This window comes from Falco rusticolus, chromosome 9 (assembly GCF_015220075.1).
Source record: "Falco rusticolus isolate bFalRus1 chromosome 9, bFalRus1.pri, whole genome shotgun sequence".
NCBI lineage: Eukaryota > Metazoa > Chordata > Aves > Falconiformes > Falconidae > Falco > Falco rusticolus.
In genome coordinates this window covers 41,535,966-41,553,017 of record NC_051195.1, presented here as the reverse complement: position 1 = coordinate 41,553,017, position 17,052 = coordinate 41,535,966, and the positions used below count along the sequence as shown (strand labels likewise).

Genomic DNA, 17,052 nt, shown 5'->3' with positions numbered 1-17,052 from the left:
CATATTTTTCTTGACTGGCTCATATTTTGCTGGGTTTTTTTGTGGGGAGGAGTGGGGCAGGCTGGAGTGTCATTCACTATGGAAGAACAGATAGAGCTATCCCTTCTTCTGAAACTGTATGTATTTCCCACCAGGAGCACAACATTGAACTTTCTGAGCTGATGCTTTCACAGAGTCTGAAAATTCTGCACATCTCTGCATGTTTATTACCAGAGACATGGCCATGACAACCACTGTAGTGTCCAAACTCTTGTACTCCACAAGCCAAGATATAAATTTCAACTCAGATCAATTTAATTTATTCTGCACTTGCAGATACAACATCTCTTTTATACCACCAACTGTCTGCATTACGGACTTCTTTCTACAGGCTCATACATTAGTGGAGAGAAAAAGGGAGAGGATCTGAAAAGATGCAGGGAATCAAACAAAATATGGGGCATAAACAAAATCTATGATGTTGTGAGTTGTTATAGAATTTTTATTGTCATTTGTATAGGAAGAGATGCATAACTCATTTTTGGGTCTGTCACTTGTGACTCATGCAGGTGTCCTAGACAGTGGCCATAAAAACTTTACAGCGATCCATACTGTCTCAACCCTTAACTTACAGTTAGATCTTCCTTTGTAAAATGGATGAGGTATATTTTCAGGGTATGTAAATTTGTATGTACTGTGTAGGACAATTGTATTTTATGATAGTAATACTAAAAGATATACAATAGTCCATGTTGGTGGTTGCTCAGTGTCTCCAAACATTTCTACTCAAGCATTCTGAAGAAAGCCAAAAGGCTGAATACTTTTGTTATACTTCTGCCATTCTGTAGGCCCTCAGGATAATGACAATAGTACAGGAGGAAAAAAAAAAAAAAGGGGGGGCGGGTGCTGAAAAGTTTTGGTCTTATGGGACCCCATTCTATGTCTCTGATTTGTAGATATGCTAGCCAAAATGCCGACCTTAATCTTACCATACAAAACCCAAGACGGATACTTTCCAGTCTCCCATAAATGATTTTCCAGCTTATGCTAGAAAATTTCATGCATAAATTTTTATATATATATATATATATATAAATAAAATATACATAAATATATTAAGTATATTCTATATACTTTTACATCATTCAAAGGAAGGCATTACAGCACTCAACTGAAAATAAATTACAGCTAGAGTGTAAAATTTTTGTTTTACACAGTCTGGTCACACAAACAGAAGGGCTAGTATGAATCTGCCAGCTAATTGCCCACGGAAACATTTCCATTCAAAATACGATGTTTCATTTTCTTACACTTGTCACCTGAAAAAAATCTGAGTCATGTAAAACTGTAATTCTTTGAGGACGGCTGACCTCTGTAATCAAAGAGTAACCTGAGGACATCTCACTTTGCTCAAGAGAGGATGTCTTGGAGCAAAGAGAGTTGTGGACCCAACGCGCAGGGAGACATGCAGGTGCCTGGCACAGAATCATTACAGTGATAGGAGCTTAACAGGAGCAGTTATGTTGTAAGAGAAATACTGTTTAGTACTTCAAGGCATCTTTTAACTAAATGTTTCCGTTGCTTTATGTTAATGTTAGCGAAATTTAGCCTTTACTCTAACAACACACTCCTGTTGTATATGTGTGAATAAAATTATCTTCATATTACTTTCCTGTGTTATTGGTATTGCTGTTTACAAAAAGGAACCTGAAACAGTAACAGCTTTACTCACTTGGATGGTGATGCTTCTCTCAGTTTGTTCTGAAGATCATACACTTCATCAAGATGCATATTTGCAATCTGCTCTTTTTCAAGTTCTGCCTCATTTGCTGATAGTAGTTCCTTAAGGTTTTCAGCTGTCCAGGTATCAGGTGCTTTTGAAGACTCTGAATTCCTATTTTCAGTGTGGATCTCATAATCCATCAGCTGATGGGCACTAGAAAATGTCTTGATTTCTTGCATAGTTGTATCTTGCACTTGTGTAACGTGTCCTTCCACAGGCAAGGCTGTGTCACTCAAAACTAGATTGGAAATACCACTTGATAAAAGCTGGTCAGAGGTCTGTAAACGAAACACTAATATTTTGTACTTCTCAAGCTCAGACTGCATATTCTTAATTTTTTGTTTCAGTTCTTCTATATCATCTATGACTTCACAGTCATCAAGTGCATCTGTATTTGTTACACTCAATTTGAGAGAACGCAGGCACTTGGAACCTGAATATGCAGTGGCTGAGTCAATGTCCTCATGTTCCATGGAAAAAAACTCTCCATCTATCTCTTTTAATGAACGCTGGATATTCATGCTGCTAATGTTATGATGATTTTGCATTTCTGAAAAACAGGAGGTTTGCATGTGAATATTAATATTTCTTTATCTGACATTCTGTTCTTAACAGCACTAGAATGAATTCATTTACTTCTATAATAACAGAATAAAAACGCAGAATAATTACAACTATATAATATTAGTTTTGAACTTTTGACCTCTTTCTATGATTTGCCCGTTAATACAACTTGCACATCAGATATTTCAAAACCCTTATCACCTTTCAAATAAACAATACTCAAAATACACTCACTTCCCAAATGACTGAAAATTACTTTTGCCATATGGAGTCCTGAATCACCACCGACGAAGCCCAGACCTATCCAGCCCCAAAGATAACCTCAAACATAAGGCACTGAGATTTAAAAGTAGACTCTATGACTTTAAATTGTTCTTCCTAAAACTTCTAATTAAACCTTCTTTTTCTCCTCACTTCAAGAATCTATACAAAACCAACTGGAACATAAAGTCAGTGGAATTTTAAAAAGATTACCAACAAAATAGTAAAATTTGAAAAAAGGGGCTTTAATGGCTTCTTTTTAACATGTGTTCTAAACAAAATCCATGAAACTGTTCAGTGTTAAAGGTTTTACTGACACTCATTTGGCATGCACATCACATCCCTTAGTTGACTTTGCAATTCACAAGTAATGCTAATCACCCCAGATTCATCAGACCAATAAAAGCTATATAGTCCTATGTATATTCTATGTTTATAGTTCTGGGTACGTTGAGGGCTGTATGTGTAAGCACCTGGGAAAACAGTTATTTTCTGGTTACCACTAAATTAAATTTTCTCCTTCTATTAGTTCTGCAAAAGATCGCTATGAATTAGAACCTCCCTTCTGGGAGTTAATGATTGATCTTGCACAGGTCTTAATACTTTCAAATTGGTTTCCATGGAGAATTCGAATGCCCAGGTTCAAGCTCTAAATTAGCACAAAATTTTGGGGGGCAGCAGGGGGTGGAGGAGCTGTATATGAAGGCCCAACTCAAGCCCAAGCACAAGAGAATAAAACCAAATATAACCCAAGAGCTGGAGAAAAATGAAGCTGCAACGCTGGGATATCAACATATTTGAAATTAAGGCTACATGATGTTCTCTGCAGTACACAGCCTGCTGCACACCATTATGTATGTCATTCAAAAGGTGACAGAATCACAGGACAGAAATGCTTCCAAGAAAATGTCCGTCTATGAATTCAAGAAGACACACTGAATAAGGGAAGGCAACACTTAAGTTCATCAGCTTCTGCTCCTCCTCTACCAGTTGGCTGCTGCAGTAACACAGATGTCAAAGAAGGTTGCAGACTGAGATGGAAAAAAAACAGATACTAGATGAACTCTTAAACTCTGCAATCCTGATTTCATGCAAATGTTCCAGATAACAAAAAGAGGAAATAAAACCAGATGTTAGGGAAGAAATATTTCTGATTAGAATACTGGTTATGGTTTTAATGAGACACTGCCCTTTAATGAAAGGACAACTAGCCAGCTCTCTGTGCATATATATGTGTCCGCGCACACAAAGGGCACACACAGAGCACGATCCTGCTAACCAACTCACTGGCTTCAACGAAGCTACTTATCCAAATAAAATTAATGATGTGACAAAGGATTACAAAATTGGTCACATCCTCTGTACTCTATACACAACATGCTAACCAGGTTATTCAAGCCCTCCTGAAGAAGACTAATGGATGATACAGAAACACGTAATACACAGTGTTAAGCCTATTTACATTTTCATTAAACGATTCCATTAGGTTTCAACCTAGTTGAATGCCTTCAGATAATTCAGATAAGCAAAATTCTATCATTCAGTTGCTTCATTCCAATAGTTCAGAACTAGATGCAGAAGCAGTAAGTAACAAACATTTAATTCAGAGAAGAGTTCAGAAGTGAGGACATTAGCAACAGAGATCAGAGTTAGGCATACAACTCATTATTTTTACTGGAAAGCGGACTCATAAATCCCTGTGGCCCTTCTGAAAGCATAACCCTTATAAAAGACCAGCTTGAATTCTTAGAGCAATTAATCCATACGAGCTAAGAAAATTAGATTTAAAACCCACAAAAAATGGCAAGGGAGACAATTACCTGCAGTAATTTACAATTTTGCACATTTCAGAAGGAACTAGAGTTTTAAAATGTCTTCTTTTTTTTTTATACTACACCATATAAATGCTATACCTTGATAGTTTTGCTGATCTCTGTCCATCGCATATTCATTCTTGCCCCCTGTATCCAGATCAACACCTTGCAATTCCACCTGGACCTCCCTATTATCCAATTTGAGCAATGAGTCAACTGAATAGTGGGGGAAGGTAAAACAGATTATCAGTAAGTGGCTGAAAAAAAATTAAGTGGGGATAGTTAAGCCAAAAATAAACAAAAAAACCCCCAAAAAAAACCCACACCCACAAACCCAAATCTGGCCCTCTTAGAATTTGAAACGGGAAAATTATCTAAGGAAGAACTACTATTGAAAATGTAATACAAACACTACTGGTCATATGAGAGAGCATTTGCACGTGTCTTTAAAATTATAAGGCTAAGTACTAAGAACGTGAATTGCAAAAGCTTCCTACCAGCAAATGAAGACAGACATTTGCAAGTTCCCTTTGTAACGTAACAGTTAATCGATTTTTAGTGCATTTTTAAATGTTTTACATTAAGCTTAGAGAAAAGGCTAAAAAGTTTTGCCAATATGAGCATTGATCATAAACTAATCTCCTGCAATCTCCCACTGCATCAAGTCCCAGAATTACTAAGCGTGCAAAATAATTGTTACCCAGGGTAAAGAAATCAGCGCAGAAAGGCAATCACAGGACTGCAGTCCTAACAGGCTCTGATTAATTTCAGGATCCAGTTCAAAAGTACTGCCCTTCTCAGAATTCTTCATGGATTTTTGCACCTACCGAATTAATTGCTGTGGTCCCATCACCTTAAAGTATTTCCAGTAAAGTTGTGCCATATCTATCCCCTACCACAATAACGTTACCATTAACAACAAAGTCTCTGCAACCTCTGTGCTTGACAGTGGCTCACTTGCTACTTGATTGAATCTTATTTCTTATATTTACACTTCATCTCTCCCTCACCTATCCTCTACATCTCTATTCAATTTTTAATCTATACTGCTAAGCGCATTTTTATTTCTCTTACCACTCCAAAACTTTATATAATACCCATTGTTCTCTGCCTTACAATTTGTCATACTTTCCCGATCCAGATACTTTGTCAACAAGTGACTTTAAATTAACCCAGCCACACTGGAAACAGACACAGATGACTTGACAGATCAGTGGAATATTGGAAAAACTTATTTATGCAGCATAAACAAATACAGTAGTTTTATACTCTCCTGTCTCCATTACAGACAGTTTCATTAGACTTGGCATCCTATAAAGGAAATTTTTCATTCACCTAAACATTGACATATATATGTGTATGTGTGGGCACCCTGTGAAACTCTCATTTATTATAATCTTTACGTGATGTATACACAGTACTTTCTATTCTATATGAAGCTGTTTAAAATTCTAGCAACAAAGATAAAAGAAAAAAAAGGTGGTTTTCAAGGTCTATACATATTTGACTACCCACAAAAATCTTAAGATTAAGCAGCATTGTACATATGTAAAAATGATCTGGTTTTACTTTTTACTACAAGAAAAGAAGCTGGTATTTTAAGCAGAATTACAAGTCATTATGTCTGCTCTTTATTTACCTCTCACTGATGTGCTTTCCTGTGCAGGCTCTTCCTGAAGGTTTGCAGTTACAGACTGGTTCAATAATAACTCTCCATTTGTCTGTGGCTGAGATTGATTGTTCTGTTCTTCACGTGCTTTCAGACCCTCACAAGGCGCCCTGGTACAACACTGTAGTTTTGAATCTGACTTCTGCACAGAGGAGTTCAAAGGCACGTTTCCTAATGGTTTGGCTGATCTTAAGAGAACGGGCAGACGGGACTTCTTGGGCAGGTAAGCAGAATCAGTCTGAAAAAGGCGTGGAACAAAATGGGAAGGCAGTAGCTCACATGTAACAGTCAAGTAACGGAAACATAAACAAACATTCCAGGAAATTTTCTTGTCAGAGCAGTCAGCTGTCATGTTAGTTTTGAAAATAAGATCGCAACACCCTTGCAACATGAAAAACAAACATTCAGAGAGAAAAAACCCTATCCCACTGGTTCGATTTCCTGTAAGTACCTGCTACTTACGCATCCACAGCCACACAGCGAATGACTTCCAGTTCATGAAGCAAGACATCAAATACACCATTGACTAGCAAAGGCTTTTAATCAGTAGGCATATGAGTTAACTTTGAATTTGTTTATGCCCTAGGAAAATACTTTCTCAACCAAACTGACCTCTCTCTAACTGCTACTTCCCACTCTCCTTGTCTATATCATAAATGTCTGACAGCCCAGTAACTGTTTCCCTTAAACCTTAAATCCTTTTTTTGTTGTTGTTAATTGAGGATACTCCTAATTTTTCACAAATTCCTGAACATATTTTCCTTTCTTCTTTTTGTCTCCACCCAACAGGCCCTACTACATACCAGCCCACTTTCCTGCCACTGAGAAAATCAACATAGGTTTGCATCTGCCACAGAGGAAATCTATTCTGCCAGAGAAATTCTTTATGAACAAAAATAGCTTCTTCACACATTGCTTCTGCAGGATTCCCATTTCCTACTGTAACAGACATTCCATCACTGGAGATTGGGGGAAAAGTTAAATTTCTTAAGTCATTACATTTTAGCCTCTCACCTTTTGAAGTCTCTGCATAAAATGAACGTGTCCTTGCTTAAACCACAGAGCATAAAATAGTGCTATCTCCAAAAAGATAAAAACATGCTATATGTTGATGAGAGTTATGGAATTGTGTGTAATAATAATAAAAATCAATAATGGAATTTTCAGATAGATTTAGTATAGTTTTTTGCTGTTCATTTGCTTCACCAATGGCGTAAATCCCGTAATTTCTTTTACCACCCAATGTATTCTGAAATACCTTTCCACATTCATTTCTTAGCAATTATAGTCTTTACACAATTTAAAATAATAAAAAGCAAGTTCCATTTTCCTAATGACATACTCAATTCTTTTTGTACATACATGACTACAATATCATTTGGAGACTGAAAAATAAATCCGGGCAGGATGAACTTCCTGCTAGTTTTACTAAACTGCACTAATAACGTCAAGCAATTTTCAGCTGTCTCAGGGTTGTTGTACAGACATATACGTCACCCAGATTACCCAAAGTCCAGTTCAGCTGGCTACATGAAATTATTTACAAAAGCCATTCAGAAGCAAAAGAGACACTGCATTAGTCCAAACAAAGCTTTTAAAGCAACTGACTCAGGGATTGCATTGAGGTTGCGACTGATTAAACTGGAGAGGAATCTGGAAAATGATGAATCAAAACAGTATTTCAAAACTCAGTGAAAACAGGAACTTGAGAAAAAAGAGAATTGCAGAAAGAACTCTAGCTGTTCCCTGTGGGGGGTAGAGAAGCCTTTACTCGCTGCCTTCACAGACCGTCCTTCATTCCCGAGAAGACAGACCAGCAGCTCAAAGACATCGTTAGTGTTCTTAAGCAAGGCATCAAAAGCAAATCTTCACTAAGAGACCAGCTAGGTCCCCAAACCCCTTCTCCCTCTGCTACCCACCCTTACTCTAAGACTGACTTCCACCTGCCCTCATCTCTTCGCCTGTGTGTCTCTGGAGCACTACCCTGAACAGCGCCGACACGAACCGATGGCAAAGCTCATCCACTCCTTCTTGTCCAGACTAGCCAAGGCATCCCAAAGATGCAGGGACAGCTATCGCTGCAGCCAACCTGCCAACCATGAATGACCAAAGACCAAATAGACTACGAACATTAAAAACGGCCCAAGAGCATTTCTATTATTACCCTCTTTCCTCCCCAAACATTTTTTTTTTTAAAGGTAGAAAATTTACTTGCAGGAATGAAACCTTAAAAGACCAAGAATGCACCTGAAGATACTGAGATAGGTTTTGATTACGTGTAAATCATTTGGTGAAACAAGACATAACTTTTGTGAGTTAGGTTTTGATGTTTCAGGAGTATCATAATCTACTGCTTAAAACTGGCATGAATTTTCTAGGGTGTCTGCCACGGACCAACTGTGCATGCCAGAATCTTTTCCTTAAAATCTCGAACTATACTGAGACACTTACGCCTGTACAGAACAAAGTCCTATCAACATCTCTTGGTTTACAAGCCCCTTCAGAACAATGAACCCAACAAGAACAGGCCAGAATAAAAATGAACTGTTCCCAGTTGCTAGCTCACAGAAATCTCTTGATCACTGAAGTCATGGATACCATTCTTTGCAGAAGGTGCTACAACATTCTCTATTAGCAGTCCACAAAATCAAAAGCAATTCTCTCTTTTGTCTGCTCTGCTAAGATCTTCAAAGAGTTTTCAACTTTACTTCTATAACAGCTACTGAAACAATACACGTGAACTCTTTAGTAGACACTTTTCCCACCTCTTTGTTTGGGATCACAGACTGCCTGCATACAAAAGGCTTGAAAACTTACCTGGCACAAGCAAGTTACATCTGTACTCACAGAGCAGACCGCACCTAGGCTCCAAACAAATATGAAGAACTGCCCCCACAGTTTTATAGAGTACTACTGGTCACACTTGTCCAAAAGCAAGACACAATGATAAGATGTTAATACAACACTAAAATTAAGAGTTGAGTTTGTTGAAATCTACCATTAACTCTTCACCAGCATGCTCTCAGACATTATGTAAGCCTTCAATTTTCTAGACTGCATTTGCCATTCAAACTTAATAAGCTATCAGTTCAGAATGCTCCGGGTCCGCACATTATGAACATCTATGCAGAGATGCAAGGTAGTACAGAACCAAGCCATTATGCTATGAACTCTCTCTTTTTCCAAAAGCTATATTTACTAGTATCTGGTCCCAGTGAGGATTGAAATTCAATTAATTAACGTTCTAAAGCACACTGAAGTATGTGATGAAAAGCTCTGAACATTAAGAACAATTATCTAAAATAATTTGGCTTACATCTCTTTTTCTAATTTTAAAAATTACACAAAAGCAAGATTTAGTATTAGAAATGAAACATATTTTTCCCTTTTATACATCTATTCCCTAAGTATCAAAAAGAGAATCTTAAATAAACTTACTTCATTTGTTCTCCTTGTAAAGAGAAGTCTTTCTTGCTTTTCACCCTTCTTACACATGTTTTCTTGCTGATGTTCTCTTTCTGCATTTAATCTTGAATATTCTGGGTTTTCTTCTGAGGCTCCTGTTTTGCCTTCATGTTTGACTCTCATGACATTACTCTCTAAAGTCATTGTTTGTGTAGCTGCATCTTTCAATTCCACTTTCAACAACTCAATATCCTTATTAATCTGTGGCATTGCATCTGGATAAGGCTTCTCTTTCCCATCAAAAGTTGATTTCAATTCTACTTGCTGCTTTAAGAATTTATTGACCTGCTTGAAGTGCTTGAGTTCAGCTCTTAGTTGAATAATCATTTGCCTAAGATCTTTTTCATCCTTTTTCTCTATATCTTCACTTGAACATTCTTCGTCAGTTGTGTTCAGATGATCTAACAGTTCATTTACAATTTTCATTTGTTCTTGTCTGCTGTACTCGGGAAAGAGAAGGCATGAATTTTGATTTTTATTTAAGCAAACAAGAACACCTTCTAAGAAACTCTTTTGCAGTATCTTGACATATTTGAAATTCCCAGGGGATTCCGTTTTACTTGCTAATGAATCACTCACTAACAAACAGAATTTCTGAAGCCTTTTCACAACATGAGTTATATGGGAAGTTACCTCATCAGTGCTTTTCTCCCGTTTATGACCATATACGCTCTACCACCCCTCTCCCCATTCATGAACAGGTACTTAGCATCTGGTACATAAATCGATTGCTTACCTACCACAGCAGTATAAGAAATATGAATCGATATTCAAAAGAGTTTACACTCCAATTTAACTACCTTAAGAAGAAAATTCTGCCAAAAATACAGGAGACGCTAGATGTCGAGCTTTTCTGAAAATCTATCCCTTAATCTATTTCTAATATAACAGGAAAGATGGAACCTAAGAAAGCAGCCAAAAGCCTGCAAAAACAGCTCAATACAGACCATCAAACTGCCCCACAGATACCTCATGGTCCATGGACAATAGTTTGGAAAGCAATGTTTTAAGAGAAACTGAAGCCAAATAAGAGACATTTAAAGCCTAAGCAAGCCCTCAAATTCTACAGACGATTTCATGTGTCCAATAGAGAGCTGTTTGTGCCACTAAACATAAAAACCAGCATTTAAAACAACTGCATTTGTATGGCTAGCGTTTGAAATGGTAGAAGCTAACTAGGCTTTTTATATCTTTCTCTGGCATCTGATGTCATCAGTGAGAATTCAGTTGTGCAACGTACAGGCTCATCACCAGTCAATCTGGTCATTTGTATGTGAACATAGAAAAGATGACACACTAGAGTGGTAAAGAATCAGTCATCAGCAGACTTCTGTGTAAAGTTAACAAATAAAACAATGTTACCTATTAGTCTTCTAATGGAGTAGCATCTCCTCATTTACCATTAACTAGTGCTTTGACAACTAAGACCATTTAAGCCTGTTGCAGAGTTTTAAACAGTAATAATGTAAAAATAAAGAATTGCTTGAGTAAAGTCAAGTGCAGGACACGCCTGAAGACCAAACCCAGGATCTGACATGTGGAACCCCACAGGATATTCTGCGCCCACCACGGCCGAGCAGAATGGATATGGAAGGTCAATCCCATTACTCTCCGGAAAGCACTGCGGCTGGCTGGCAGAACAGCTCAGGCGGGCGCTGCAAAATGTCACGCAGTAACGTGCATAGTCATTAGAGCATGGAGAGAACTAGGAAAGGAAAATGAGAAGGATCCCCACCAAAGCTCTAATTCAGTTTTCAACCAGGAGATTAAGTGGTGTAAGCATGAAATTGGAGGAAAGCAAAACTAGTCAGGGGGTAGTTTTTCTATACAGCCTATTGCTTGGTATTGTCCAGTTGCTATGGACATGAGCATTTCAGATGGGAACTGATCAAACCATAATGTAACACACACACACACACATATATTTTCTCCTGCATAGCAAGTGACCTCAGTACTTAAAACATGGTTCATCTCAGCATAGTCCTAGGAGTGGTTACAGTGGAATAACCAGCTAGCTGCAGGACATGGGCCCAGATTCCCAGAGCGGCTGACAGAGAGCAAACCTCTGCCCGAGCAGTTCAGATGAAACGACAAAGGCTGCAAAGCACACAGCAATGTCCATTCAAAATTAACCCTGTAAAACAGTCATTGTACCTCCAATTCCTCCATCCTCATTTCTGTAAACTTACAATTTTTAAAGCAGTACAGTGCCATCCCCTTCACCACACTGCCTTTCACCGGCCTGTGCTCTCAGATAAAAGTACCACCTGTTACCATCTGATCCCTTTAACACTGCTAGATTCCATCCTGAAAACAATCAGTCCCTATAGTAAAGCTTCGTATATCAGTAACTTTGGAGAGTTTTTTTTCTTGTAATGGGTTTTTCGTAAGGATTTCTACTGATAGTATGTTTCCTAATTACTTAATTGCATGATAGACTAAAATGGCTCTGAAGGCGCCTTGCCAATCTCTCAGGTAAATTAGACAGTGCCATTATCTAAATTCACTTTAGCAAAATTACTTTATTCTCTTCTCAAATAGAAATACTGTCAAAAGCAGCGCACATCCCTCATACTTACGTAGATTCCAGTACAGATGTTCTATTTTCTCTTAAAAGAGATGTGAGCAAGTTCTCTTCTGTTTCATGTTCACTCATTCCTATTCTGCCAAAGAGTTTGCCAGTTGTATCGTGTTCAAACTGAGAGTTATTTGGACTCCTGTAATGTCTGTCTTTGCAGAAACTCTCTGAATGGCCTGCTGGAGTTACCTGTTAAAAAATTGCACACATTTTCTTATTACACAGGTATGCAATGTTCTATTAAATTCAGGGCTGTAATCTTTTTGTAATCAGGTTTTGTAATTCCTGATGCTCTTTATCTACATTAAGAAGCATCCACAGACATTTCACTTGCTATTTATTAATAGAAAAACTAATTAACATCTATTTCATATGATTAATTCATAGTGATCAGTTGTTTAGTAAGTAGTAAGTAGATTTCCCTGAAGGTCTTTATCTATGAAGAGGTATGAAACTTCTGGAACGTTGCCTGCAGATTGCAGGTAACTTTTTATTAGTTCACCTTTGAATCATCTGTCTTTACAGTACAAAATTCTGTCCTGGGATCCCCAGACGCAAGCCCTGATGGCCAGGACAGGATGCAACCTGAAGTATTTACAAACTGCCAACTTTTTGTATGCAACACTATAGAAGTGTCCTAGGAAATTTCCATAGGGGACCTCTCCAGTAATTCAACCCCCATTTATATCAATGGAAGTCTTCCGTATCAATTACGTGAGAGTTCAGACTAGGCCCATTTGGACACAATTTCCATCAGCAGACATCAGCAGCGAGGGGTTCAGATGTTTAAAAGTCAGGAGTACCTTTACAATACATCACTTACCTGTTTATCCACCTCACAAGGAAAATCCAAGGAAACTTGAAGGCATACCTAGTAAACAGAGAAACACAGAAATTACAAATTTTGAAGAACAGAACATCATTATTCTTCAACATTACTAACCAAAATGCCCCTTTTTGTGTCATATTTGAGGAAGTTATAATTTTTAAACCAGAAAGGTTCAACTTTAATTGCACTCTATGATCCTCTAGGTCCCTTGCAATGTGAATTATGTTATGATTCCATGATGCTTTATATTACATTGCTTTTGAATGATAGAGGAAAAGGACAGCAGATTCCTGTACATATGAAAACACAGGTAACAAGCTACCAACACATCAAGTATTTCAACCCTGAATATACAGCATTTTTTCCTCAATCATAGCAGTGAGTTGATCTGAGACAATTTGTACTATAGGCCTGGCTGCAATCAAAGCTGAAGATTGGGGGTGGGGTGGGGTGTGTGTGTGTAAAGAAACATAGTTCCAAGGGACTTTATGTCATCTCTATTAAGGCAGATTATGAGTCCTTGAACAAGAGAAAACAAGGACCAGAACGAAAGCTATCTTCACTGCAAAACCCTAGCAGCAGAAAAATACAGGAATAAGCTTTCAGAAACTCTTCAGGATAACTATTAGTTGAAAGCGAAATCAGATACCAAGAAAAGTATATTTTGTTTGTAAAAGACTTTGTGTTCTAAGAAAATATAAACTTTTAAAGGCATGCAGAGAAGAAAGTATTGTAACATAATGCACCCAGAGCAGAGTCCTACCTGACTGACCCTCTCAGAAAATTGACTGTTCTGCATCTTCCTGTCATTGTCACCATCTTCCATCTGCATCACAGGCTCCTCTGTTATTTCAAGACACTACACAAAGTATGGAATGACATGAAAATGTAGCACAAAAAAAATACTGTGATATGAAACATGCATAAATAAGTCAGTGACATGTCTTAAAAGAAAAATAAAAAAAGCCTGTAATACAAAGTAACAAACACAGAATTAGATTTCTTAAACAAGATCAAAGAAAATTAATCTAAAACCCAGGAATTACTCATATTAAATACAGTGAAACTGTATCTTACACATTCCTTCATTTTTATTTAACCCTTTCTCCTCAGAATTTACAAAAAATGTAAAAATCACAACCTTTTCCGGCAAAGGACCTCTGTATCTTCAGTCATGTTCTCATTGTGCCTATTTTATTTTCCAATTTCCAGAATTTATTTTCATTTGCTACACAATTTAGGCTCTTCTCCAGCATCCAAGAAATAGATGCTTTCAAAACAAAGCACATGTAGCTTGCTGTACACTAAAAAGATTTACTGTAACACTGAAGGTTACAATCTGCTGTGTCTTGCCTAGATTTGCCCATTTGTAGCAAACGGTGCCAAATCATCTTTTTCTCCCAATTTTCCACAGAACCTAATCCACCTCCCATCACTAATACTTCCTGAGCAAGGAGGAGGAGGAGGAAGTCCTGTCACCAGCATTACTGACAGTAAGACCAGAATCCCTTTGGTTTGCTGGATGTTACATCCCAGCAACAGACCCGTGGGCAAGGGACGAGGTGTGCACGTTGCTCCTCTCTCAGCAGCAGCAACGACCACAACTGCGCGAGCTTCATTTATACATGGTTCACAGGGAACGTCTTCTCTTTGCTTACAACTCACCTCCTTTACTCAGCTTGCTCTGGAGGCGAGGACAGAATTTAGCCTTGCCTATGTCAGTTTAATGTTGATCATCATAAAACTGCTTATTTACAAAGAATTATTATATTCAGTAGCCACGTTCTGGTACAGCCTGTCAGACAACCCGAGTACAAGGCTGGTCCTACGTCCCATTTTGGGATCCACCACGAGTGACCTGCAGTTACCATGCTCCACCACTCCCCTGAGAGAAGACCAGACTGGACATTTCTATCATCTTGGTCCATAGTCACATTTCCCAATCTAATAGAAAAAGACAGTTATTTAAGACCTTTGCTGCTAACATCTCATTAAATAGTGGAAATGTGCAAAAGCATCAGTAAATATCAACGATGCTACAGCTAAACTGTAGGTAGGATACAGCACTGACACAGAGGATCCAAACCTGCATGGGATAAAAATTTTAGCCTTAAAGCCCCTGTGGCAATAATACAGCACGGTGTGTATAACAGTTATATTTTGGTGTGACTTGGCCTAAAGAAAAATTACCTTAAGACAAGAAAAGATGAATCTTGAGCATAGTTACAGAAAATTGGGATTATAGGTACAGAGACTCAGATGATGGACTGGAATGAAAGAAACTGGTGTCTAGGGGTCATGGATGTGATATTTATAGCTTCGATGGATATACAGCACAGTGCTGAAACTTACGGCATGAAAAGAGAAACCTGCTTCCCCAGTATCACATGCTGGAAAGTCTTGGCTCACAGCATGTCAGCCCAGCCGCAGACAAACAGGATTCTGCAAGGAGCATTATTTTTGCTTCCTAAGAACACTGGGACTTGAATGCATGTGTGGGTTTTGATTTTTTTAAATTAAGTATGCATAGAAGATGGGTGCATGTGTGCGTGTGTGTGTGTATATATATGTGAAATAAATGAGAAAAACCTTTTTATCTTCCAAACCCTAGCAGTATAAGCAGCTCTAATGGTTTTAAATATGAATTTTAAAGGCAGAAACTGGATGGTGCAGCATATTAATGTATTTGCCTTTTACTATTAGAAATCTATATTGAAAACTAACTTCCAAGTCACGTTTGAATTATTTTTGTATTTCTCACTCAGACTTGGTTTTCTAGGACAACACAACGTAAAGACAATCTGAAAACCGAAGGAAGACACAGACAAAATTGTGGTATATAGCGTGGGCATGCATTTTAAAATGATCTTTCCATTGTAATCATGGGATGCCAAAAGTCCGATAACACTAACTATTACAAAAATAAAAAAACTGTTAAGCTTTAATCTTCCATGTGTAGATTCAGGACAAACCCTGAATTTGTCTATTCAAAATACACTTGCACACATAATTTATCCACTCAATGCAACTACCTGTTATGACTCAACATTTTTAGTATATGCTTTTCCCAGGCCAATATATTTTTTGGTAAGTGATGATTCTTAGAAGTCTAGATTCTTAGAAACTACGACATAAGACCAACAGGATATAGCACACTATTACAACAAATGACTGCAGTTTGAGCCTGGTCCTATGGTCCTGTATCTGAGAGGCTGAAAAGAAACTTTCTGTGCTCCAAGGAATACAAACTAATGTTCAACAAAATATTAAAAAGAAAATAAGTGTCTTAAGGCCAGAAAAAAAAGTCTACCAAGAATAACCTGCCTGTTTAAAGTATTTCCTTGGAGACTGAAAACCTTGAGAATGTTTTTCCTAAATGAACCACTGATATGCTTGGTTTGCAAAGATCCCTGGAGCCCTGAAGGCTGAAATCACTGAGACTGCTTCTCTCAGAGAAAGCAGATGTTCAGAGGACAGGACAAAAACAACCTTTTTCTCTCCTCTGCCTCCCTCCCAACACAAACATGAAGCCAAGAAATAGAGTACTAGGGCCTGTCAGACCACTGGGAGATGCCCTGCAGAGGCACCAGCATGCAGACTCATCGGATCTGTGCTCCGGCTTTGTGAAGGAAAAGAAGGATGGATATGTTTTAAGAACCTGAGAAGGCTACATCTTCCTGTGTCTGTCCAAATTCTTCTTATAGCACATATGTCAGTGTCATCTCAGCACTACCTGCCAACAAATTCTAGCCCAAAATACACACAAGAAATAGAACTTTGCATTTTTTTACAATGGTTATTAGTATGCAAAACACATTGATGTCACAAACCATAACCTGAAATCCCGGTTGCCATTTATTGTCAAGATTGATAAAATGGTACCTTTTAAACTAAAAAGTTTCAGTTTTGCATCCTTTCACTTTTGAGCTCCATAGTATTATCATTCTAGCACAGGTTAATATATCATATTTTACATTCCTATATCCTTTACCAGAATGTTGAGGTCTATTTATATTTTACAAGCTTCACTCTCTGTCATTCTACATCTATTTTCACAAAGACGGCTTAAGTATTCCTGTATGCACTTTTCATGCCAAGACAAATGCAGAA

At 37.8% G+C, this 17,052-nt stretch overlaps 1 protein-coding gene across 5 annotated transcripts in view; it reads right to left on the bottom strand.

Moving 5' to 3' along the window:
* Nucleotides 1–17,052, bottom strand: part of CDK5RAP2 (CDK5 regulatory subunit associated protein 2) — an 83,342-nt gene that overhangs the window by 25,738 nt on the left and 40,552 nt on the right. For all 5 annotated transcript variants that reach the window (XM_037398947.1, XM_037398949.1, XM_037398948.1 and 2 more), the window contains 7 exons: nt 13,706–13,801; nt 12,937–12,984; nt 12,115–12,302; nt 9,509–9,974; nt 6,041–6,308; nt 4,501–4,617; nt 1,712–2,312 (listed from right to left, as the gene is read on the bottom strand). In XM_037398947.1, coding sequence (XP_037254844.1) covers nt 1,712–2,312; nt 4,501–4,617; nt 6,041–6,308; nt 9,509–9,974; nt 12,115–12,302; nt 12,937–12,984; nt 13,706–13,801 — 1,784 coding nt within the window. The remainder of the gene's footprint in view (nt 1–1,711; nt 2,313–4,500; nt 4,618–6,040; nt 6,309–9,508; nt 9,975–12,114; nt 12,303–12,936; nt 12,985–13,705; nt 13,802–17,052) is intronic.